The 24,770-nt window shown below is 56.6% G+C and overlaps 1 protein-coding gene across 1 annotated transcript; it reads right to left on the minus strand.

Moving 5' to 3' along the window:
- Window positions 1-3,073: 3,073 nt before the first annotated feature.
- Window positions 3,074-24,770, minus strand: ANO9 (anoctamin 9). Its single transcript, XM_055583242.1, has 27 exons — window positions 24,765-24,770; window positions 24,243-24,348; window positions 20,443-20,580; window positions 19,732-19,835; window positions 18,392-18,466; window positions 18,163-18,288; window positions 17,835-17,977; window positions 16,638-16,684; window positions 16,454-16,512; window positions 16,299-16,372; window positions 15,948-16,082; window positions 15,526-15,622; window positions 15,352-15,412; window positions 15,194-15,276; window positions 14,765-14,869; window positions 14,523-14,684; window positions 14,404-14,440; window positions 14,081-14,192; window positions 5,870-5,927; window positions 5,666-5,763; window positions 5,410-5,537; window positions 5,177-5,329; window positions 4,318-4,465; window positions 3,690-3,791; window positions 3,525-3,618; window positions 3,319-3,428; window positions 3,074-3,247 (listed from the first exon to the last, which is right to left on the minus strand). Exons 1-27 carry the CDS (start codon window positions 24,768-24,770, stop codon window positions 3,220-3,222), a joined length of 2,589 nt encoding a protein of 862 aa, XP_055439217.1. The 3' UTR covers window positions 3,074-3,219.

Raw genomic sequence — 24,770 nt, forward strand, 5'->3', positions numbered from 1 at the left:
GTGTCACCACCTCACACCCTCGACTGGGCGCCCTGCCGCTTCCGCTCACGGCCGGCCTCCCCGCCGCGTCCCTCAGGCCCCCTCCCCAGAGCGAAAAGAAACCCACGCGCCTCAGGCGCTCCAGAGAACAGCCCGCGGAGCCGGAGGCCGCCCCCTGCACCGCCCACCGCGCTCGGCCGCGCGCCCTGCGGTTCCTAGAAAGCCCGGCCTCGCGCGGGTGCTCCGCCTTCCCCGGGCTCCACGTCGGCCCGGAGGCCCGGCCCGCGCCCGCCCCCTGTCCCCACGCTCTGCCGTCTAGCCGGCTGCTTGGCACCCAGAGGGTCTGAGCGACCCCCTCATCTGGGACAGGCGGCCCTCTGCGCCTGGAGCGTGCTTCCTTCCCTAACGTCTCTCCCGAAGGAAAGAACCCGCACAAAGCGCTGCGGCCCCGCCAGCCAGCCGAGAGGCCCCTGCTGCGCCCCGCGCCCCCGACTTCGCACTCCCCGCCTTCCGCAGGGTGGGCCGGCCTCCATACCCGGTCCTCTGGCTGCGGTGAGCCGGGCGAGGCGGGGCACGCGCGGTTGGAGGGCGCGGGGGGCGGGCTCGCGGGGCTGGGCGGCCGGAGGTAGCTCCGCCCGGAGACAGGTGCGCGGCGGCGCCAGCAGGCTTCCCGGCCAGCGGCGCCCTGGGAGGCCTCGGGCCTGGGCTCCGCTCGCCGTGGTGCTCCTTTTCCCTTTTCTGGCCAAGGGCCGCGGGCGGAGCGGGAAGAGCTGCCCTCGCCCCCGCAACCCCGAGGGGCCAGGCCTCAGGTAAGCTCCGGCGACGCGCGCAGCGGGCCCGGCTCCGAGTCGCTTCCTGCGGAACCGCACCGGTCACAGGCCAGAGGCTCCGCGGGCCAAGAGGAGCCTCGGCACCCCTAGGCTCCAGGCTCGGTCCTGGCTCCTGGGACCCGAAAACCGCCACGCACTTCCGCCTACAGGAGCAGCGATCTCCACTCACCTGCGGCCCAGACTCGAGGCTCGCGCGGCCGCGAGGGCGGAGCGGCTCACCTGGGCCAGGTGCGCAGCGGCGACAGCCCCAGCGACGGCGGCAGGTGCGGCCCCGCCCAGCGGCCGGGGCGAGGGCGGACCCTAGAGTTTCGCTTTGCGCCCGCAGGCTGGTTGGTGTTCAAGAATGTCCCGCGCTCAGCCCCGTGGAGTCGCGGCCGCCGGGCCTAGGGGCAGAGGCCAAACCGGCCCAACCAGCCCGGACTGCCTTGGTGCCCCAGAGACTCCTCGGAAATTCCGCCGCCCCCAGGGGCACCTGCGGCAGTTCTGGCCCCCTGCCCAACCTCTTCCTCTTCCTCCAGGAAGCCTGCCTTAACTCCTGCCTTGACCCTTGCCCCTGATAGGTGCAGGCACTCCTCACTTTTCCATGGAAGCCCACGGAAAACCAGAGGAGAGCAGGAGGTTACTGCATTCCAGGCCTTTCCCCATCTGGACCTCAGTTTCCCAGCTAACCCTGTTATTGTTCAGTCGATAAGTCAGGTCCCACGCTTTTCTACGTCATGGACTGCAGCACAAGTCAGGCTCCCCAGTCCTTCACTATCTCCCAGAATTTGTTCAAATACCTGTCCATTGAGTCAGTGACGCTATCTAACCATGTCATCATCTGCTGCCTTCTCCTCCTGCCTTCAATCTTTCCCAGCACCAGTCTTTTTCAATGAGTCAGCTCTTCGCATCAAGTGGCCAAAGTATTGGATTTTCAGCTTCAGCAACAGTCCTTCCAACAAACATTTAGGGTTGATTTCCTTTAGGATTGACTGGTGTGATTAGGGTTGATTTCCTTTAGGATTGACTGGTGTGACCTCCTTGCAATCCAAGAGTCTTCTCCAGAACCACAATTTGAAAGCATCACTTCCTCAGTGCTCAGTCTTCTGTATGGTCCAATTCACATCCATACATGACTACTGGAAAAACCATTGCTTTGACTGTGTGGACCTTTGTGGGCAAAGTAATGTCTCTGCTTTTTAATACTCTGTTCTAGGTTTACCATAGCTTTCCTTCCACAGAACAAGCATCTTTTAATTCCATGGCTGCAGTCACCATCCGCAGTGATTTTGGAGCCCCAGAAAATACAATCTGCCACGGTTTCCACTTTTTCCTCTTTTATTTGCCATGAAGTGATGGGACTGGATGCCATTGTTCTTTGAATGTTGAGTTTCAAGTCAGTTTTTTTCATTCTCCTCTTTCACCTTCAGGAAGAGGCTCTTTAGTTCCTCTTTGCTTTCTGCCATTTAAGTGGTATCATCTGCATATCTTAGGTTGCTAATTTTTCTCCCGGCAATCTTGATTCCAGCTCGGCATTCTGCATGACGTACTCTGCATATAAGTTAAATAAACAGGGTGATGGTATACAGCCTAGATAGAATCCTTTCCCACTTTTGAACCAGTCAGTTGTATGTCTGGTTCTAACTGTTGCTTTTTGACCTACATACAGATTTCTCAGGAGGCAGGTACAGTGGTCTGGTACTTCCATCTCATTAATGATTTTCCAGTTTGTTGTGATCCACACAGTCAAAGGTTTTAGCGTAGTCAGTGAAGCAGAAGTAGATGTTTTTCTGGAAGGCTCTTGCTTTCTTAATGACCCAACAAATGGCAATTTGATTTCTGGTTCCGCTGTTTCTTTAAAACCCAGCTTGTACATCTGGCAGTTCTCAGTTCATGTACTGCTGAAGTCTAGCTTGAAGGATCTTGAACATAACCTTGCTAGCATGTGAAAGGATTTGAGTATAAACTTGCTAGCCCTGAGGGCAAACATAATCCATCAGAGAGACCCAGAAATCTACAGAAAATTTTTATTTTATTATAGAAAATTCTGCTGGTTGAAGGGAGCCAGGGGGTGGGGCAAGATCTGGGGCCCAGAAGTCAGAGGGCAGCCCAGGAAAGAGGCCAGCCCCCCTGCACTGTGGCTGCGCAGGAGCCTCTGCCCTGCCCGCCCTCCCCTTCTAGGGCCGGCAGGAGCCACTGAGAGTTCAAGTCAGGCAGTACCAAGCCTGAGACCTAACACATGGAACAGGCCTCACAGACCACGGACAAGGGTGCAGTTCGCAGACACCCCAAACACACAGGGGCTCCCAGGGCCCCCCCACACACTTGGGTCTTCTTAAAGTTCCCCACACACAGCCAGCCAGGCTGGGGCGGGAGGCGGTGGTGGCAGCTCCGGAGTCGTGGGCTCCGGGCACCACCTGCTCCAGGTCCCCTACACGTCTGTGCTCTTGGGGCTGCAGCTGGAGGCAGGAAACGGGTTGAGTGGTTCCACCCCAGCCCTCCCCGCTCCCAGCCAGCCCCGCCTCTCCACCTTTTTTGCTCCAGTCTCTGGTACTTCTTCTTCAGGACTTCGTTCTTCACCGACTGTGGGACGTCGGGTACGAACCAGGCCGCAATGAGCTTGATGCATAAAGCCACGTGCTGGGGACGGCAGAGAGGGGAGGTCAGGAGGGCTGCACAGGGGCGCCAAGGGTCAGAGAGCTGCCCCACTCCAGGGTCCCTGCCGTGCTGACTCACCTCGAAGAGGATGAGGAAGGCCAGGCGGATTGCCAGGAGGAACCACTGCTGCTCTGAGAAGTTGGAGTCCTGAGCAGAGAAATAGTCCCGGTACCTGGGGTGGGGAGCAGATGAGGTCAGGGGTCAGGAGTTCAAAGGGTGCTCGCAGGGGGTGGGGGTCCAAACCTGCACTCGGTCACATTCTCCCAGCCCTCGATTTCGGCAGGATCCTGGAAGTCTTTGGTGTAGAACACAGACAGGCTGTGGTTGACATAGCCGGTGAAGCAGCTGTGGGCAGAGGACAGGAGCTTGGTGTGGCCCCTCAGGCTTCCGGGGTGCTGGCTCGAATCTGGCCTAATGTGGTGGGGGCCATCAGGGTGGGCCACAGTGCAGACCCTCTCCTCCACCTCTGTACATGGGAGACGGGCCCTCAGGGAGGCTGAAGGGACTCGCAGGGGCTGGGGGAGCCTTCTTGGGAGAGACCCCTGGAGACCCAGTCCCCCACAGGGCTGGAAGAGCTGGATGAGGACAGTGTGCAGACCCTACAAAGCGTCTGACTTCGGAAGGGGAGCTGTTCCCATAGCGCTTGCTCAGAAGATGGCTAGCTCTGGGACATTAATGCCCTCCTAGGGTCCAGTCCGCATTCCCAGCCTCCACCCAGGGTCTCTAGGTCGGCACAGGGCGGGAGCAGACCACCCCAGGAGAAACTGGGAGCATCAAGCCCTGCCCTGGGCTCCCCTGGAGTGGGGCCAGTTTTGCAGGGGCCTCTGGACAGTCTGAGACCCTCCAGGGCTGTATGGCAGCATCCCCTTACTCGACTTCAGACTGGGCCCCTCTCCGGCAGGGGCCATAGCGGTACTTGTACACCACGCGGGGGATGAACTCGGACGTGAAGGCGATGACCATCCCATTGGCAATGACCGCCAGCACACCGATGACCTCCAGCACCTGCAGCCAGGTCCCTGGGCCGCAGGAGGGAAAGAGGCCTGGTCTGCCTACGAGCCTCCTCCCCTGGCCCCATTGATTCCCCAAGGCTGGGAGCCCGGATGGCCAAGGGCTTTGTCACACTTATGCCTGTGGAGACTGCCGGGCCCCCGATGAGGACAGTCTGGGCCAAGGCCAGCAGAGGGCAAACGCCACTCTCCTGCACCCTGCTTCTTGACATGGACAGGGAGGGGCCCAGGTCTCCATCCCCCATGTTATGCCTGAACCTTTCAGCTGCCCCCCAGGCCTGCTCTGCCTCCTAGGTTCCCCCACCCAGGGCAGGGGCAGACCCCCTTACTGGTCCTGGGACAGAGGCCTTCCTCTCTCCTGCTGCCTTGTCCAGTACTCCATCTCCTTGCTTCATCCCTGACCCCATCCGCCCCGGCAAGGCCAGCCGAGATGACCGAGTCCCTGCCCCCAGCTGCTGGACATCTCTCCCCCAGCTTCCTGCTCTGAGAGTCCAGCCTTTTTGCACCTGCTTCCCAGTTCCCCGACTGGGGATGGGGGGCAGTGGGGGCATGCCAGCCCCTCCTCTTCTTGGGGCCTGGGCTCAACCCCCAACCCAGGCAGACCCTGGGAAGGGCTGGGGGCCACCGCGGGGTGAGGACCCCTCTTGCCCCCCAAGGCTTAGAGCTGGGGTTCCAGGGAGACTGGCGTGCTGGCCGCCCCGCTCCTGGCCGGCCCCTGACCGATGTCCTTGGCCTTGCGTGGCACCAGGCGCCGCTGCAGCCGGACCATCTTGATGGCGTCCAGGCGGATCTCCACGAGGTTGCTGAAGAGCGCGAGCAGCGGAGCCAGCGGGAAGGCAGCCACGAAGATGGTGGTGAAGCCGTACTGGATCACTGCGGGCGGGGGCGGTCACCCTGCGCGTCCTCGCCAGCCCCTCCGCCAGCCCCTCGGCCGCCAGCCCCACCCCACGTACTCATCTCCATGAACTCGTTGAACAGGCTGAAGGTGTAGACTGGGTTCAGCCGATAGTTGCGCTGCCAGAGGCCCAGCTCGGGGTCCTGAGACGGGGCCCGCAAGGAGCGATACTTGTGCGCCAGCCACCTAGGGGCAGGAGAACCCGGGGGGAGAACGGGGAGGAGCAGCGGGGCTGGGCGTGGGGGGGGGGCGGGGCGTCCTGCGGTTCCGGACTCCCTGCGGTGGGCGGCGCCCGGAGGGGAGGGGGTGCTCACGGCTTCAGATACTCCACGCAGTTGCTGAGCGTTTGCTTCAGACCCATGATGATGGCCATCTGCACGAACAGGTCCATCATGCAGCCGCTGAGGTGGCACTGCAGGGATAAGCGTGGGAGGTGCGCACGCGCATGGGGCACTGGGAGAGGCCAGGAGAGGGGGCAGTGCGGGAAGAGGGCAGTAGGGCACCCGGGACAGGCTGACCTCCTCCAGCTTCCACAGCCCCGCCAGGCGCACCGTCTTCCCGGGGTGACCGTTGATCCTGTGAAGGACAGCCAGGCTGAGGGAGGTGGCAGGACAAGAGTGGGAATTGGGGCGCAATGGGCCCTGGAGGGGAAGGAAGCAGACCTGCCCCACAGGTGAGCAGCGGCCGGATGTGAGCCTTGTGCCCAGACACGCCTGTGGGCACATGCTTGCACACACAAACCACTAGACCATTCAAGGGTAAGAATAACATTCGCTCAGTCGTGTCCAACTCTGCAACCCCCTGGACTGTAGCCTACCAGGCTCCTCTGTCCATGGGATTTTCCAGGCAGTAGTACTGGAGTGGATTGCCATTTCCTTCTCCAGGGGGTCTTCCCGACCCAGGGATCGAACCTGGGTCTCCCACATTGTAGACAGACGCTTTACTGTCTGAGCCACCTAATCCATTCAGGTTCTGACCTAAATCAAACCCCTTACGATTACACAGTGGAAGTGAGAAACAGATGCCAGGGATTAGCTCTGACAGACAGAGTGCTTGGAGAGCTGTGGACGGAGGGTCGTGACATTGTACAGGAGGCAGTGATCAAGACCATCCCCAAGAAAAAGAAATGCAAAATGGCAAAATGGTTGTCTGAAGAGGCCTTAAAAATAGCTGAGAAAAGAGAAGCGAAAGGCAAAGGGAAAAAGGAAAGACATACCCATCTGAATGCAGAGTTCCAAAGAATAGCAAGGAGAGATAAGAAAGCCTCCCCCAGTGATCAATGCAAAGAAATAGAGGAAAACAATAGAATGGGAAAGACTAGATCTCTTCAAGAAAATTAGACATACCAAGGGAACATTTCATGCAAAGATGGGCAAAATAAAGGACAGAAATGGTATGGACCCAACAGAAGCAGAAGATATTAAGAAGAGGTGGCAAGAATACACAGAAGAACTGTACAAAAAAGATCTTCATGATCCAGATAACGTCGTGATAGGTGGTGTGATCACTCACCTAGAGCCAGACATCCTGGACTGTAAAGTCAAGAGGGCCTTAGGAAGCATCACTACAAACAAAGCTACTGGAGGTGATGGAATTCCAGTTGAGCTATTTCAACTCCTCAAAGATGATGCTGTGAAACTGCTGCACTCAGTATGCCAACACATTGGGAAAACTCAGCAGTGGCCACAGGACTCAAAAAGGTCAGTTTTCATTCCAATCAAAGAAAGGCGATGCCAAAGCATGTTCAAACTACCGCACAACTGCACTCATCTCACACGCTTGCAAAGTAATGCTCAAAATTCTCCAAGCCAGGCTTCAACAATATGTGAACCATGAACTTCCAGATGTTCAAGCTGGTTTTAGAAAAGGCAGAGGAACCAGAGAACAAATTGCAAACATCTGTTGGATCATCAAAAAAGCAAGAGAATTCCAGAAAAACATCTAATTCTACTTAGAAAAACATCTACTTCTACTTTATTGACTACACCAAAGACTTTGACTGTGTGGATTACAATGAACTATGGAAAATTCAAGAGATGGGAATACCAGACCACCTGACCTGTCTCCTGAGAAATGTGTATGCCAGTCAAGAAGCAACAGTTAGAACTGGACATGGAACAACAGACTGGTTCCAAACTGGGAAAGAAAAATGTCAAGGCTATATATTGTCACCCTGCTTATTTAACTTCTATACAGAGTACATCACGCAAAATGCTGGGCTGGATGAAGCACAAGCTGGAGTCAAGATTGCCAGGAGAAATATCCATAACCTCAGATATACAGATGACACAGAAAGCGAAGAAGAACTAAAGAGCGTCTTGATGAAAGTGAAAGAGGAGAGTGAAAAAGTTGGCTTAAAACTCAACATTCAGAAAACTAAGATCATGGCATCTGGTCCCATCACTTCATGGCAAACAGATGGGGAAACAATGGAAACAGTGACAGACTTTATTTGGGGGGCTCTAAAATCACTGCAGAGGGTGACTGCAGCCATGAAATTAAAAGATGCTTGCTCCTTGGAAGAAAAGCTATGACCAAACTAGACAGCATATTAAAAAGCAGAGACATTACTTTGCTGACAAAGGTCCGTCTAGTCAAGGCTATGGTTTTTCCAACTGTCATGTATGGATGTGAGAGTTGGACTATAAAGAAAGCTGAGTGCTGAAGAATTGATGCTTTTGAACTGTGTTATTGGAGAAAACTCTTGAGAGTCCCTCGGACTACAAGGAGATCCAACCAGTCAATGCTAAAGGAAATCAGTCCTGAATATTCATCGGAAGGACTGATGCTGAAGCTGAGACTCTAATACTTTGGCCACCTGATGCGAAGAGCTGACTCATTAGAAAAGAAAATGATGCTGGGCAAGACTGAAGGCAGGAGGAGAAGGGGACTACAGAGGACGAGATGCTTGGATGGCATCACCAACTTGATGGGCATGAGTTTGAGCAAGCTCTGGAGGTTGGTGATGGACGGGGAAGCCTGGCGTGCTGCAGTCCATGGGATCACTAAGAGTTGGACACGACTGAGCGACGGAACTGAGATCAGAGCTCACATGACAGCTAAAGAACATCAAAACAAGACTTGAATAGAGAAGCCTTGTTCTTTGATACAAAAAATTAGGATTGCATGCTTGAGACAGATAGAACGACAGGCCCCCCAAGGACGTCCACATCATGATTCCTGGCTTATGTTATATGACATGGCAGCATTAAGGTTGCCAATCAGCTGACCTTAAAATGGACAGAGAATCCTGGGTGATCTAGGTGTGCCCATTTTAATCACCAGAGTCCTTAAATGAGGAAAGAGGAGAGTCGGAGACATGACAAAATGAACGGGGCTCAGCCTGACACCCCTGGCTTTGCAGACACAGGAGGAAGGGACCAGGAGCCATGGAATCAGGCAGCGTCTAGCAGCTGAAAAAAACAGCAGTGTGGATTCTCCCCGAGGGTCTCCAGACAGAACGCAGCCCTGCTGACACCTTGACTTTAGTCCAGCAAGACCCTTTTTGGACTCGGCCTCTAGAACTGTCCATAATGTGTATTGTTTAAAGCCACTAAATTGTGGTAAAAGAAAATTAATACAGTATGTATGCCGGTTCTCCCTAAAAGAATGTATAATTTCCCTGCAATCCTAAGGTAAATCCCACAGAATTTTGATGGAGTTTCACAAAAATTAAAGTTCACCTAGAAGAATGAACATGTAAATAACTACAAAAAAGGAAAAGTGAAAAAGAAGAGAAAAAGAAAATTAATGCTAGTCCTATCTGATAGTAAAGCATAACAGAGTAATAATTACACAGTAAAATACTAGACTAAAATGATCAGAATTCACAGAAAGGGCGAAACATTCAGGCAAATGATGGGACTTGGTGTGTGCAGAAGGTGGTGGTGGTGATGGAACAGTCAGCAGATGGTTTGGGGACAGCTGGCTGTCACTTGGAAACAAAACAAGCTTCCCTCCCGTGCCCCTTGCAGCAGAACCAGTTCCTGTGGATCAAAGATCTGAGTGTTTAAAAATATTGTAAACTGCCTTCACAGGAACACGAGAGATCGCCTAGGCTTTCACCTCCTCACCCGGAAGCACAGCGTGCAGGGACGGCACACAGGAGGAACCGAGTCGGGCCTCATCTGCTCCTCCGCCTGCTGACTATGTCACCCTGAGAGCTTCGTAACTTCTCCGTCAACCCATCTGTGAAATGGGGTTTAGAGTCCCTACCTCGTAGGGCTGTTGTGCGGATTAGAGATGACAAACATGACTTAGAATAGAATGTGTGAGCATCCATGACATGAGTTATTATTATAAAGACATATTCCATCCTGCCAGGGAAAATCAATTGAGTCCTTCATTATCCAAAGTCAGTGGAGGGCTGCAAATCTTCAGCCGTGAGGAAAAGCAGCTGTATAACAGAGAAAGACTGTGGTAAAGGAACAGGAAGATGGACCCTTTAGGAAATGAGATGAGGAAAGGAAATGGGATTTCTCTGGTGGCCCAGCGGCTAGGACTGAGCCCCCAGTCCCGGGGACTCAGGCTCAATCCCTGGTCAGGGTACTAGATCCCACAGGCCGCAACGAAGACGTGATGCAGCCAAACAAATACTTAAAAGAAAAAAACTTAAGGGGAAAAAGAACATTGATATCTTCAAGAAAGTACTGTGTCTATGGAAACAAGAAAAGGACACTATAAGGGTAATAAAAGACCAAAAATCTCTTAAAAATTAAGACTTTGTCTTAAAATTCTTAGAAGAAAACAACAGAAGGCAAAAAAGACAAAGTGAAAGGACCTTCCTAGATGAGGATTGTGAGACAGAGACGGACGACATGAGAAAAAAAGGCAGACGCGTGAGGAGTGTGAGACAGAGAGACGGACGACATGAGAGAAAAAGGCAGACGCGTGAGGAGGTGAGACAGAGAGATGGACGATATGAGAGAAAAAGGCAGACGCACAGGGGACAGCCCGCGAGGACCAGGACTCGCATAAAGAGGAAGCAAGGGGAGGTTTTTTTAAAAAATCTGAGATTAAAAAGAAAAAAATTTAGTGAGCTTAAGCAGGACATGATTTTTTCATCGGAAGGTGTCAACAACTGCCCAGCACAGTGCAGGAAGAAAAGACTCACCCCGAGTGTCCCCCTTCTTAAAGAGAAGACCCTAATTTTAAACAGAAGATCCCTCTACCAGAGGGAAAAAATCTAGGTCAACTAGGAAAAAACAAAAATCAGATTTTCTGCATACTTCTCATCATCCATTTTGCATGTTCAAAGACAAAGGAGCAATGTCTTTGAAGTTCTAGAAGGGAAAACTGTTTTGAAGTTAGACTTCTCTACCCAGCCATATCAATCATGTGCCAGGGTAGACCATGACACCTTGAGACATAAAAGAATTCAGAAAATTTACCTTTCCAATATACCTTCTCAGAATAAATGAAAGCAAAAATCAAGAAAGCAGGAGGCTTGGGAATCAGGAAATGATGGTCCTAACCCAAGTCCCAAGAAGACAGATGTACAGGAGGCGCTGAGAGCAACCAGGCCAGTGTGGGAGAAGGCAGGGCTCCCAAGGAGGGTCCCATGGACAAAGGGACTCCATGCAACAAGCAGTTTGCCATAGACACGCAAGGGGGAAAAGGCAGCTGGAAACAACGGGAAAAATAAAGAGCTCTACGACAAAGAAATGGTCAAATAAGAAGCAAAGTAAAATATGACATGATTTTAAGAAACTGATAACGTCAAAAGAGAATCCATTTGATCTTGAGATTATGAAGATGCTCAGATGATATGAACAGTTTATAGAAACAAATTTAATGACCAATAAATATCTGGGAAGAAGCTGGATTCTCACTAATAGGTTTTAATAAGGCACCTTGAAAGATGAGAAGCCTCTGTTCGTCAGATCAGCAGGGGGTATGCACACACACAGAGCGAGTGTCTCTGTGAATCACCTCAGGGTTTCTGGAGGTTGCTTTAGCAATGCTCATCTCCACATGAACGTGCACTCCCAACTTTCAATTGAAATGGCTGGCTGCCGACACCCACGGCCAGGCATCACCTCAGAGCTGGGAGGGAACTGAAGAGGCCTGCAGCCCAGTCGACACATCCTGCTGGATCGAACCTGCGGGGCTGACATCCGAGCAGCCGGCAGCCCCACCTCGCCCGGAGCACCCAGGACTTGGGCCCCTCTGGTGGGCGGGGGCACCCGCTGGATGGGATGCAGGCCTGGCTGAACCCCTGGGCCTCCTATCTGACCTCTAATCCCCCCACACAAGCGAAAAGACAGAGACACTTCCAAGAGGTTGAACAACCAAAGACTCAGATCTCAGGATTGAGCCAATGGACACCGAGACCCCACGCTGTCCCTCCCCCAGCTGGGCTCCCAGCATACCAAAGGCATCCTCCTTCCTCCAGGCAGGACACCAGGGATTCCCCTTCGGGTACAGACAGAACAAAAGGCCCCACCAGGAGACACGTGGTCCAGAGCACACTGGCACATGCCTTTCTCAATTAAAGACATGTGTCCAGGAATAAAAGACGTCTAAGGACGGTCTCTAACACCAGAATCAGAGACCAATCAACAAAGAGCATAAAACACTTGCAAGGAACAGAAGCAACGCAGAGTAGCAGGAAAAGAGGCCACGTTCTCAGACAAGAGAAACCCTGGTGTCCAGGTAACACGAAGAGGAGGCTGTAAAGACCCTGAAACATCGAAAGGAGTGCTCTGAAATTAAGAACATAAGCAAAAGTAATGCGTTCAAAGAAAAATTCTGAGAAACTGGGACAAGGATGGAAGGAAAAAGCAAAGAAAATTGGATGATCAATTCAGAAGATCTGATTTTCAAACAAAAAGAATTTCCCAGACGGGAAGAGAGGGAACCAAAGGAGGGGGCTATCAGACACATCAGAAAATCACTAAAACGGAAGGACCTGAGGCTCCAGGCCCAGCGAGCACCGGGTAATTTATTTCCACTTGATCAGCATGGATTCTGCATACCTGGCCAGCACAGGAGTTGAGACAGGGCAGGGCAGAAGCAGAGGGAGCAAGGCAAGAGCGGGGTCTGAGGGACCAGGGTTCTGGGTCAAGTGCTCTTTAGAGGCCAGGAGAAGGGCAGCAGTCAGTGGCCAGAGGTGGCCCTGGTGTGGGGCGGGAGAAGCATGGGCTGGGGATGCCAGGAACTGGGCACGACAGGGAGAAGGGCGTTTGAAAGGGAGATGCGGGCACGTCTGTGTGGTGGTGGAGGCCGTCCAGTAGAGACAGAGATGCTGGTGTGGAAGACAGAGGCATGAAGTACTGCAGCAACGTGCAGTGAGAAAGAGCCACCGAGTCACACTGCTAAGAAGTTTCCGGAGATGGAGGATAGTGAGAAGATGCAGAGAGTCGGAGTCGCGTTGCCGTCAGGTCCGTGGGACGGAACACTGGAAGCCAACAAAGCTATCCCTCGAGTCTGAGGAAAACCACATCCAACTTAGCATCCTGTCTCTAGCAGTCGCTCGGTCAGGTCCTCAATACAGAGGAACTCAGCACGGATCATCTCCTGCGCACCCTTTCTCAGGAAGCCACTGGAAAACTTGGGGTCCTCCCTAGCAGAGGGGGATGGGCTCACCAGGATGGGAAGGCCAAGCAGAGCCCGGAGACGGGGACAGACGGAAGGCCTCTCCAAGGACCTCACGATGTCTTTGAATGAACTGGGAGGGGTTTTCTGTTTTCAAAGTTCCACTAGAGAGTTCGGGGTTAATGAGTCTGAGCAAACCCCAGGAGGTGGTGAAGGACAGGGAGACTGGCACACTGCAGTCCATGGGGATCACAAAGAATCGCACATGACTTAGCGCCTGAACGACAACAATGCAACTTAAAAAAGTTGAGCAAACACAGAGACCACATGGAGCAATTATTTTCTTCTGAAAAGACAAGAAAATGTCTGTTGATTGAATCAAAATGTTAACTTCACTAATTTGGAAGGTGAGAGCAAGTGTGTGCCTGTGCCTGGTATATGAGATGCCCACTGCCACTTTACTTACAAAGCTCAAAACTGGAATTAACCCAAATGTCCACCAACTGATGTGGTTAAATAAATTCAAGAACATCTCTCAAAGGAATGCTCATGTATGGTTTTAAAAACAAAGCCTCACCACCCTTGCGGACATGGAAGATACCTATTGTGTGCTTTCAGGGTAAGGCAGAGAGGATAATTTATGTGACAAACCACTTATGTCAACAGGTGTATCTGGGACTTCCCTGGTGGCACAGTGGTTGAGAATCTGCCTGCCGACGCAGGGGACACAGTTTCAATCCCTGGTGCAGGCAGATTCCACACGCCACCACGGCAATGAAGCCGGTGCACCGCGACTCCTGAGCCCATGTGCCTGGAGCCCACGCCCTGCGACAGGAGCCACAGCAAGGAGAAGCCCTCACCAGCAACTCGAGAGTAGCCTCAGATCAGCACATGTGCACAGCAACAAAGGCACAGCACAGCCGAAACAAACACATAAGAATTTTAAGATAGGTGTGTCTGTGTGAGCTTAGATGTGTAAAAATATCTGGGGAGATGCAACAAACAGTGTCATCTCTGGGGACGTGAACTGGACAGTTGGGGGTAGACTGTGCACTTCTTTCACACATTTCTGTATTAGGTTTCCACGTGTTTTGAGCTTGATTCATTTTAAAAATTAAAAAGAACATGTGTTTCCATTTCCAAGGTGGGAGAAAGAAGTTAGAGGGAGGCATGTGAGAGCCGGTGGCCCTTACCTGCCCAGGATGAAGGCAATGTAGATAAGGGAGGAGAAGTGAGCAAAAAACTGCAGAGTGAAGAACTTGATAGTGAACTTGCTCTCTCGCTCTGAAAAGGTCCTGGGTTTCTCTGGAATGAGATGTGGGGCCATCCTTCCCTCATCTCTCCCCCCAATGACAGCCCACGCCCAGCCTGTCCATATCCTAAAAACTTGGGGTCACCTGGGACCCTCACCTGTCTCCCAGGCAGGATGCTCTGGCCTCTTGTGGGCCCCATTTCCCCACCCCAGGGTTCCAAGACCTCCACCCTGAATCCTCTCCCCGAGAAGCCAGTCTCTCACCAAAGTCACAAAGCTTCAGGGCCACATATTTGTTGATCTGTAGGAGGGGAGATAGGGCTCACCTTGGACCTGGGCGGAGCCGCACCCTGCCCCGCACCCTCCCCTGCCCCGACCCCTACCTTGGTCATGATGAGGATGATCACATAGTGAACCAGGGCCCCGCTCACCACCACAGCCGTGGTCACCTGCTCCCCCAAGAAAGGCAGGGCCGAGTTGAAGAGGGCAGCAGCTAGGACTCGGTAGACCACCAGGACGTGGGCCATGCCGATCATGAGGCAGATCTGGGGTGGAGGCAGGATGGACAGGGCTCAGGGAACTGCCCCAGCTGCTCTCCAGCCCAGCCACGGGAGCCCAGGAGTACCATCAAGAGTGACAGGAGAAGGATGACGGTGCTCCGCAGGTAGGAGTGCTGGTACAGCCGCGGCTGGTAGTCCGGGCAGCTTAGGAGCCCCAGAGCCATTTCCTCCTGTGGAAGGCACCCAACTGGCCTCAGATGCCGGAATTGCCTCAGACGCAGAACCCCCTGGGGCCTGGGAACCTCCCTCCGACAGAGGACCCCCTCAGACACAAGAACCCCTTGGACACTGAACCCACTCAGACACGGAACCCCTCGGACACGGAACCCCTTCGGACACAGGAAACTTTGAAGCAGGAAGCCCTTGGATACGGACACCCCCTCGGACACAGGAAACCCTTGGACATGGGAACCTTCGACGGGAAGCCCTTGGACACGGAACCCCTCGGACTCAGCAGCCTCTCAGGGCCCGAGCCAGCCGCCCGTCGGCCTCACCTGGTCCTCGTCCCACCCGTACAGCTCCCACTGCAGGACCACTCGGGCTCGTTCCCGCTTCCACAGCTCCAGGAACACGGTGGCTGCGCCAGAAAGCAGAGGCCTCAGGGACGTGTCTACCTGTGTTGCTCAGGGGGCCCCAGGTCCGCGCGACTCACCCCACAGCGCCATGAAGATGGCGAACAGCACAGTGCCCTCGTTGTCAAAGAGGTGGGTGAGCTAGAGGGAGGGGCACGTTGGGCTGGGGTGGCCTTCCCCCCAACCCCCGGCCCAGGCTTCCCCTTCCCCGGGAGGACCCGCTGGGCACACCCCCCCCCCACCCCCGCGCAAACCTTGGCATAGGCGCACGTGTCTGAGAGCCGCTGGAACCTGCGGTTGTGATCTCCGCGAGGGCACATGTAGATGTCGTGGGCCTTGCAGATCTCCTTGCTGAGGGCGCAGGGACCGAGTTGGCCGCCGGGCTTTCCTGTGGACCCTGGAGGGGCCCCTCCCTGGACCGCCCCTTCTCTGACTCCGCCCACCCTCAGCTTCAGTCCCGCCCCTTCTCTGGCCCCACCCACCCTAAGCTTCAAGCCCGCCCCTTTCCTGACTCCGCCTACCCTCAGCTTCAGTCCCGCCCCTTCCCTGACTCTGCCCCACCATCAGCTTCAGATACGCCCCTTCCATGACCCCACCCACCCTGTTTCAGGCCCACCCCTTCCCTGACTCCGCCCACCATCAGCTTCAGTCCCGCCCCTTCCCTGGCCCCGCCCACCTTATCTGGCTGGCTTCGAATTGGGAAAACCCGCTCAGGAAGACGATGAGGCCTATCACTGCGGCGGGCACCAGCATGTAAGTGTACCAGCCGAGCCAGGCGAAGTACAGGGCCACTTTCTCTCCAAAGTAGTCCCTACGGGCACAGCGTCCCGTCAGGGCCACTCCCACCAGGGGTGACGGCCAACGCCTGGGTGAGGCTTGCCATGCTGGGGGCAAGGAGTGTACCGAGGGCACCTAAATGTATGTCTAAATGGTTCGCCAGACAGCTGTTTGCTGCAGGCATGGGTGTATCTACAGAGGGGCAGCCTGCCTGCGGGGGGCACAGGTGTGTCCGCGAGGGCAGTAGTACCTGATATCACTAATTGGCTGCCTTTGGAACATGCTTCTCCACCGGGCCCATTTCTTCTTTAGGTGTTCCTCCCCCTGGGCACAGGTGAGACACAGTGGGAGCTTCCTGCCTCAAGTCCTGCCCTCAGGGCCTCTCCCAGCCAGCCCACCCCTCACCTTGTGCAGGGGGAACCCGGCCTCAAAGACCCCATCCTTCACCAAATCCTGGAGCGTGTCTGGTGGTCAGAGGGGTTCTCGGGTCAGAAGGGGCGGGGATGAGGGAGGACCCTGTCCCGTTCTCCCCATGCGACGCCCCTCCTGGAGGGCTGCAGCACAGGCCACCTGCCCATCCAGTCCTTACCACCCGCTGCCATCTTGCTGTTCAGGACAAAGTCGACAATTCGGATTCTAGAACACAAGAGCTGGTTCAGGAGGGTCCTCTATCTGGCCAGGTTCCAGGCCCCTCTTCAACCTGGCAGAGCCCCCAGACCACTAGCTGGGACTGCCTGACCAGAGCTCAGAATCCAGGACTCATCTGGGAGTACAGCTCCTCGAATCCTCCCAGGGTTCAGCTGTACCGTGGTTGCAAGGTGGGCCGCCCTCAGGGTGGTCTCTCTCGTCCCAGGGCTCCATGCTCAGCCCTACAATCAGCCGTCCAGCTTCATCCAGGATTCCCCACCTCCAATCACACCTCCCACCTGGAGCCCCAACATGTTCAGAGCACACCCTTTATGTGCACAAATAAATCCTCTTTACACCCCTGTGAGCCATTTTGCCTATGGAAGACTGAAACTCAGAGAGGGTAACTTGGCCAAGGCCACACAGCCAGGAGGTGGCACATCCAGACATCTGATCCTGCTCCTCTGGAACACCTCCTATGAGACACAGCCTCCCAAGTGTCCCAGGGCCCTCCCCACAGCCTGCTCCTTCCAGGCCCCAACAAGGTGCCTCTACGCATGTGTCCTCCTAAACCAGCCAGTTCTGAGCTCCCAGGAAGCCCCCCTCCATTGCCTCATATCCAGACTCCCAGAGTGTTCTTTGTTGACCTCCCTGACTGGCCCCAGGTGAGTTCAGAGGGCTGGGGCTAGGACCAGGAAGGTGTTGGAGGCAGGGTGTGGGGAGGGCAGGTGGACTGGCTTGGTGGGCTAAAGGATCAGAGTGGGGAGAAGCAGGTTCCTAGAGAGAGAGAGGAGGTGTGGGGTGCCTGGGAGGCAGGGACAGATGTCCAGAGAAGGGCATTCAGTCTGGAGAAAAGAAGTGGAGACTGAATCCAGGGAGACGACCTCAGAACCCAGGAGGGACAACCGGGAGAGTCCTCCCAGCCTCTCCAAATGCCACCCGCCCTTTAAGGCTGGCTTCTGGTCTGCATCTGGGGACACAGTCACAGATGTAACCTTCAAGCACATTTTCCAGTATTACAGGCATGGTAAGTAAGGCACAGATGGTTGCCCCCTGTGCCCTCTGCCCCAGGACCACACCTGGGAGCCTTGCTGCCTGTCTGGACCACCATGTAGGTGGGCAGGGGTCCACCTGGCTCTGCCGTGGGCCAGCCTCTCACCTATTGGTGGCTCGGATGGAAGTTGGCCTGGACAGCTCCCCTCTGGGGACAGTGTCCTCGGTCTCCGTAAGTCTCCAGTACCGGTCAAACATGCTATTGTTAGCTCGGATCCCGAAGAACTCCTTCTCCTGGTCCTCCATTGCCTGAGGGTTGGGGGCAGCGTGGGACCCTCTGCTCCACCTTGGGACCCTCCCCCTTCATCCAAGGCCAACAGTCTGTCCCCTCCAACTCTGGCATGAGGCCACAGGCAACCTCCCCAGACTCCTTCCTGGGACCCACCCAGCCCCCTGTGACTGCTGCACCCAGGCAGGGCCCTCAGCCCTCCCACCTTGTAGCGAAAGCCCTGGTTCTCAAGCTCTTCCAGAAACTGCCGCTGCCGCTGGACCTGCCGAGGGTTTCTCTGGGTGCGACGATCGACCACAAAGACATAGTCCCATAGCTCAGGGGCCTCAGTCTAGAGGAAAGAGGCATGGGGCCCAGGGCTGGCAACCAGAGCAGGCCGGGTGCAGGGCGTGGGGGAGTGGGACCAAGCCCAGGAGGGGCTCACGTAGGCTCACCTCACAAGTATTGATGTCCATCAGTGGAAGGCTCTCACCTTCCGTCGGCACCAGGATCCGGAGACTCTCTTCTCCCTGGGGGTGAAGCACATGCGGAACAGAGGCTGGCACTCGTTGCCGCAATAGAGCACCTCCCAGGCTGGGTGCTCTGGCACCAAAGGGATGGTTTCTGGTGGGGCCACGTGCATGCAGCACAAATGGCTGGCAAAGGTTTGTTTGGAAACATACAAAGAGCACCCTGAATTCATAAGAAAAGGCAGGCAGCGCAGTGAAAATGGGCCAAAGATGCAAATGGACACTTCACAGAAGAGGAGCACCCAGAAGGTGAAAACATGGAACGCGAACGTGAAACCGTTTGGAAAATGCAGGCTAGGTGACCAAGGAGGCATCGCCGTCCACCCATTTGGCAGCAAACATTTTACAGTCAGACAGTGTGAACCATCCAGGTGTGGGAGTTCACGGCAGCCTAGTGGTTAGGACTCGGCGCTTTCCCTGCCGGGGCCCAGGTTCAGTCCCTGGTCAGGGAACTGAGACGCTGCAAGCACACTGCGACCAAAAAAAACCTGGTGATCTATAAAATATTGAATGTGACATAATACTGTACATCACCTGAAAATCATAATATTGAAAATAAGCTATGTGGAAAAAAAAAGCCAGGGTGGCTCAGCAGGACCCCCATGTGCTGCTGTTGTGCGCGCCTTGGCGCCTGCGTTTGAGAAACCTCGCAGACCTGCCCCCTGGCCCCCTTTGGAGTCAGACAAAGGTGCTCACACTAGCACATTTCATACCAGAATTGTGTGAATAATCCAAACTCTCATCAGTTTCTTCCCAGGCGCCACTAGCGGTAAGGAATCTACCTGCCAACGCAGGAGACGCAGGGGCGTGGGCGGATTCCTGGGTGAGGAAGACCCGCTGGAAAAGGAAACGCAAACCCACTCCAGTATTCTCGTCTGGGAAACCCCATGGACAGAGAAGCCTGGTGGGCTACAGTCCATGGGGTGGCAAAGAGCCGGACACGACCAAGTGGCTAACACATTCACTTTCACTTTCCCTAACGAACACACGTCCTTCTATGCTCCTCCCTCCGGGAGGTGAAATCCTCCCTGTTGAGGGTGGCCTGGACTCAGCGACTAACAAGGAAAGTATGAAACAGAAAACAAGTCACTTTACAGAGGAGACCCTGGCAGAGGCCCGCAACCTGGGAGATGACAGCCCAGGCGATGGCACGCAGCAGCTCGTGGTCCCGAAAGCCCACGGCCCCATCCCAGCAGGAGGAGAGCCCCAGCGAGCAGACCCCGGAGTCAGGCAGCCAAGGACAAGGGGGACGGAGAGGCCATCACAGATGGGAGGGGCCGTGGGGATGCGGCGATGATGCCGTGGGGGGCCTGCATGATACACTCGGAAAAGCCGGTGACGTGAGTCCAGGCCGAGTCAGGCTCTTCACCTGCACCAGTGCCCCAGGCAACAGGCACGGCAGGCCCTGCACTGTCTTTGTGACACTTTAGGAAAACTTACAGATTTGCAAAAACTGCACAAGTAGCAGTCGGGGGCTTCCCAAGTGGCACAGTGGTAAAGAACCTGCCTGCCAATGCAGGAGACGTGGGCTCCACCCCTGGGTCGGGAAGGTCCCCGGGAGGAGGAAATGACAACCCACTCCAGTATTCTTGCCTGGGAAATCCATGGGAAGAAGAGCCTGGTGGGCTGCAGTCCATGGGGCCGCACAGGGTCCGAGCGGCTAAGCACACACAGGAGTAGGGGAGTGGAAAATGCTGGGACTGGCATCCAGGTGGGAGGGGTGTCTTAAGGCCTCACTGATTCCCAAAGAGCAGACAACAGGCTAGGAGGGCTTAAGACAAAGTGACCCAGGGCCCCTTCTCTGGAAGAGCCACTGGGCTGAAGAGAGTGGGGGACACAGGAGATGGGGGACCAGGGCAGGCAGGCAGGTGGGTCATCAGGGGGAGCCCCAGGGGCCGAGGCAGGGGAAAGACACCGCCTCCAGAGCCAAGCGCCCAGCAGGGGCTGAGGCTTTGTGCCCTCAGGCAAGAACCCACATCTCCCAGCCTTGGGGGGCTTGACGCAACGCGGGTAGCATCCTGCAGCCCCGGCAAAGGGCTGACCAGCCCATGTGCCCAGTGAGAGGCCCCCAGCCGTGTCCCTGTCAGCAGCTCCCCGGGGAGCTGACAGGAAGCCTGGGATGAGGGCCTGGGGGCACTGAGAGCTGTGTCAGCTGGAGCCCCCTGCCTTCCTTGAAGGGCCTGGTGGCTCCCCATCCCACCGCGGGCCCGCCGCCAGCCCCTGGGCAGCCCCGCCGGGCTCACAAGCCTGCAATCCGCCCCCCCCCCCCCAGGCATCGCAGCTGCCCAGCGTCCTGGCCAGCCCCTGCCCTGAGGCTCCCCCCGCCGCTCCCCTTCTCCTCCCTGCACATTCCTGCCTCCTCCAGAAAGCCTCACTGGACTGCTCCAGCCAGTCCGCTCTTGAGGGCTGCCAGAGAAAACGGAGGCCACCCATCACATTTGAATTTCAGATAAACAATAAATACCATTCAGTATAAGTATGTCCCAATTATTGCACGGGACATAACCTATACTAAAAAAAAAAAATACTGTTGTGTGTGTGAAATTCAGCTTACTAAGGACCTGTTTTTTATTTTGTTTCACTAAATCCAGGACTCGACCCCAACTCCCCACCCCCAGACACACCCAGAACTACTGGGTCCAGAACCAGGCCTGGGTCTGCCCCCTCTCTCCCCTCTGTCTCAGCCACAAAATGGCCGACTCCAGGGCACGGGATGCCGGGGTCTTTGTGCCCCGGTGCAGCCCCTGCCTGGCCCTCTGTCCCGCTTTCCTGGGGGCCTGTCTCAGCAAAGGGAGTCAGGTCTCACGTAGATGGGGACGAAGGACGCTGGCGCATTTCTGTCACCAGCAGCCAGTCCTGTGACTTGCCCACTGTAGGAGCGAAGCATCATGTGAGACAAATTCGTGAGTGAAATGGGTCCTCACGTACTCGACCTCGGACCCAGGAGGAGGCCTACGCTTGCTGGGCCTGGACCCCCTGCAGGATGACCCTCTGAGGGTCCCTCGCCGGCAGGCCCACAGAGGCTGAAAAGAGAGGCTACCTCACGTGAGCCTGAGGCTGAAGAGTGGGCAGGACCAGCAGCGGAAAAACGGGGTCCCAGCTGGGGAGACGGGGTCCCGGGGGCGGGAAGATAGGGTACCTGGGGTGGGGAGATGGGGTACCTGAGTGAGGAGATGGGGTCCCCAGGGCGGGAAGACAGGGTACCTTGGTGGGAAGACAGGGTACCTGGGTGGGGAGACAGGGTCCCCGGGTGGGGAGGGACAGCACAGGGATCCAGACAGGAGGAGGGAGCCTGGGGAGGACCATCCCCGAGGGACTCCCAAAGGCAGCAGCGGGAGGCTAACCCTCAAGTGGACCCAGAAATGAGGCTGGGGCAGCTGTCTTTCCCCAGAGACATCACATGACTTTGGGGCGTTACCCAGAGCCTCTTGGAAAAGGGGAGTCAGCCTTCCCAGGAGGCTGCTGTGTGACCTGGACCAGAGGGGTCCCACAGGCACTGTCCCCCATCACTGGGACACAGCCCCACCCCAGTCATGACCTGGTCCCCCCAGGGAAAGGGCCGGCAGGCACAGGAGCAGCAGTAGCCAGGCCTAAGTCCCCCGCCCCATCCTGTCAAGCCACCCCACACTCGACGTCCGGACGTCTGGTGCCCGCATGCTCTGTGCCCAGCGGCCCCATCCCCAGGCCAGCTGCCTGGGCCCCAGGCTCCAGGATCAGGCTGTCCATTGCCCACCTGTCCTCCAGGGAGAGAGGCCTTCACGGATTAGAACCAGGCTCCCCTAAAGTCACCCCCACCTCCAGCCAACCTGACTGCTTGGTGCACCTGAGGTGAGCTATCTGGGGGTTCTGCTGTCCCCGTCCACCAGGCCCCACCTCCAGGAAGCCACGTGTGCCCATCAGGCTCCCAGACCCCAGGCAGGGTCAGAGGCTCCCCGGGCCCGCTTGGCCTTGGGGGTCCCAGCCCCACCCATGTGCAGGTTCCCAGCAAGTCTGTGCACATGGATGGGGGAGGTTCCAGGCACCCGGCTCTCCGTTGTCCTCCCTTGGAGCTTCCAGCCCCCACTCCCTGCAGGCCACGCACCCAGTGGGCCAGGCCCAGGACTGAGTCCAGGCCAGAGCCCCAGTCGACCCACCCACTGCCTGCTTGAGTTCTTTAGAGGCTGCAGCTCCCCGGGAGACCAGCCCAGGTGTGGGGGCCAGGCCTGGGGATCCACACTCTGTCTGTCTATCCCCAGGCAGCTTGCAGGTCCCAGCAGGGCACAGGGACTGCTGTGCAGGTGTGCCTGCCCCCCAGCTCCCGACCCTTCTGGCCGGGCAGCCTACCTGGAGCACACGACGTCACCCCAGCCACACGCAGCAGGCAGGGGCCTCCCCGCACCATCCACAGCCCGCCTCAGGCTTAGGGTCACACCACAGCCCAGCCAGCACCCACGGCCCCCTGGCTAGGCCCTACCAGCAAGCAGTGGTTTCATCACTCAGCAAAGGGACCGCCCACCCCAGCACCAAGCTCAGACGTGGAGAGGTCTACCCACACGTGCGATCCCCCAACCTGGCTCTGGTTCCTCATCGTTCAGGGGCCACACCATGAAACATGTAGGATCTCACCTCCCTGACCAGGGATCAAACCTATGCACCCTGCAGCAGAAGCACCAAGTCCCAGTCACCGGGCCGCCAGGGAAGTCCCAGCTCCCTTGGATTCCAAGTCCTGTCATCTGCCTCCCTCCCCCCTTGGGCCCCTCCTTCCCACCATGCCTCCCACTGTCCATCCATCTCATTTGTCAGATCACAAGTCTGTCTGGCCATCCATCCCAGATGCGGCCTGCTGTGAGTGCAGCCGTCACGGGCAGTGCCCAGCGTGAGTGGACACGGGCCTGGAGAGGCAGGTACCTGCTTGGCAGGGGAGGCAGCCCAGAGCTTGCCCTGGTAGTGTGGACAGGGCCTGAGGGGCAGCACACAGCTGGTGTCCAAGAACCTGCTACAGAGACTCAGGGACTTGACAGCATAAAGCCTCGGTGCTCAGCACTTCAGCTCTGCAGAAGCATAAAGGGCTTGAGGGCAACCACCAGGAGGTGAGATCAGCAGTTAGCAGAAGCTAGACCAGAGGCCTTTTGAACTGTGGTGTTGGAGAAGGCTCCTGAGAGTCCCTTGGACTGCAAGGAGATCCAACCAGTCAATCCTAAAGGAAATCAGTCCTGAATATTCATTGGAAGGACTGATGCTGAAGCTGAAACTCCAATCCTTTGGCCACCTGATGTGAAGAACTGACTCACTGGAAAAGACCTTGATGTTGGGAAAGACTGAAGGTGGGAGGAGAAGGGGACGACAGAAGTTGAGATGGTTGGATGGCATCACCGACTCAAAGGACATGAGTCTGAGCAAGCTCCGAGAGTTGGTGATGGACAGGGAGGCCTGGCATGCTGCAGTCCATGGGGTCACAGAGTCGGACACGACTGAACTGAACTGAGACCAGAGGGCTGCACAGGCAGCGGTGGAACTTGGACTGCAGCTGGGGCCAGGGGTGGGGGTGGGAAATAGAAGGGATTTGGGCAGGGGAAGGAGATGCTCAGATCCGCCGGGGCGGAGCTCTCTGCTGTCTGTGTCTGTCTTTACCCAAAGGCTGATTTTCTTGCCTTAGCTCCCTCCACACCCCCCAACCCCAGCCCCAGGCTCCCTTCCCCCCAGCACAGGGCTGGCCTGGGAACCAGCCTCAGCTGCCAAGGCTCCACAGCCCTGGAATGGCCGAGGCGGAGTGCGAGGCCGCCTGCCTGGCCCACACCTGGGAGCGCCCGGAGGAGGGCGACGGGGAGGCGGGTTTCGCTCTCCACCTCAGCTCGGGTCTCCTCCCGGCCACCCACGGCTGCCCGGGCCTCGAGACCTCGTCCCTGGCGGAGGAAAGAGAGGAAGTCCTCCCGGACGCTCTCCTGCTCTGCCCCCAGATTCCGAATCCAGCAGCCTTCAGCGACTCCCACCCCGGCCCAGGCAGAACCCCCAGGAGCGGAGGGCCCTGCCGGCCACCCTGGGTCTCCCCAGCCCCCTACCCGCCGGACGGAGCCGCGAGGTCTGGGGTCCGGCTCCAGGCTCAGCGCCCGGGGGTGGCCACGCCCCCCACCTGACCCCGCTCTCCCCGGGGCTCCCGGCGCAGGAGGCAAGCGCTTTCTTCCGTCCTGCCCCAGCCCCGGGGGAGCGGGGGTCACGACCCCCTGCCGGCCCCCTCCCGCTCTGCAGGGGACGGGGACGGAGGCGGGAGGGGCGGGAGGCCGGGGCCTGTCCCGGCGGGCGTGGCCTCGCGCGGACTCACCCGCAT

This window comes from Bubalus kerabau, chromosome 5, assembly GCF_029407905.1.
Source record: "Bubalus kerabau isolate K-KA32 ecotype Philippines breed swamp buffalo chromosome 5, PCC_UOA_SB_1v2, whole genome shotgun sequence".
Classification (NCBI taxonomy): Eukaryota; Metazoa; Chordata; class Mammalia; order Artiodactyla; family Bovidae; genus Bubalus; species Bubalus kerabau.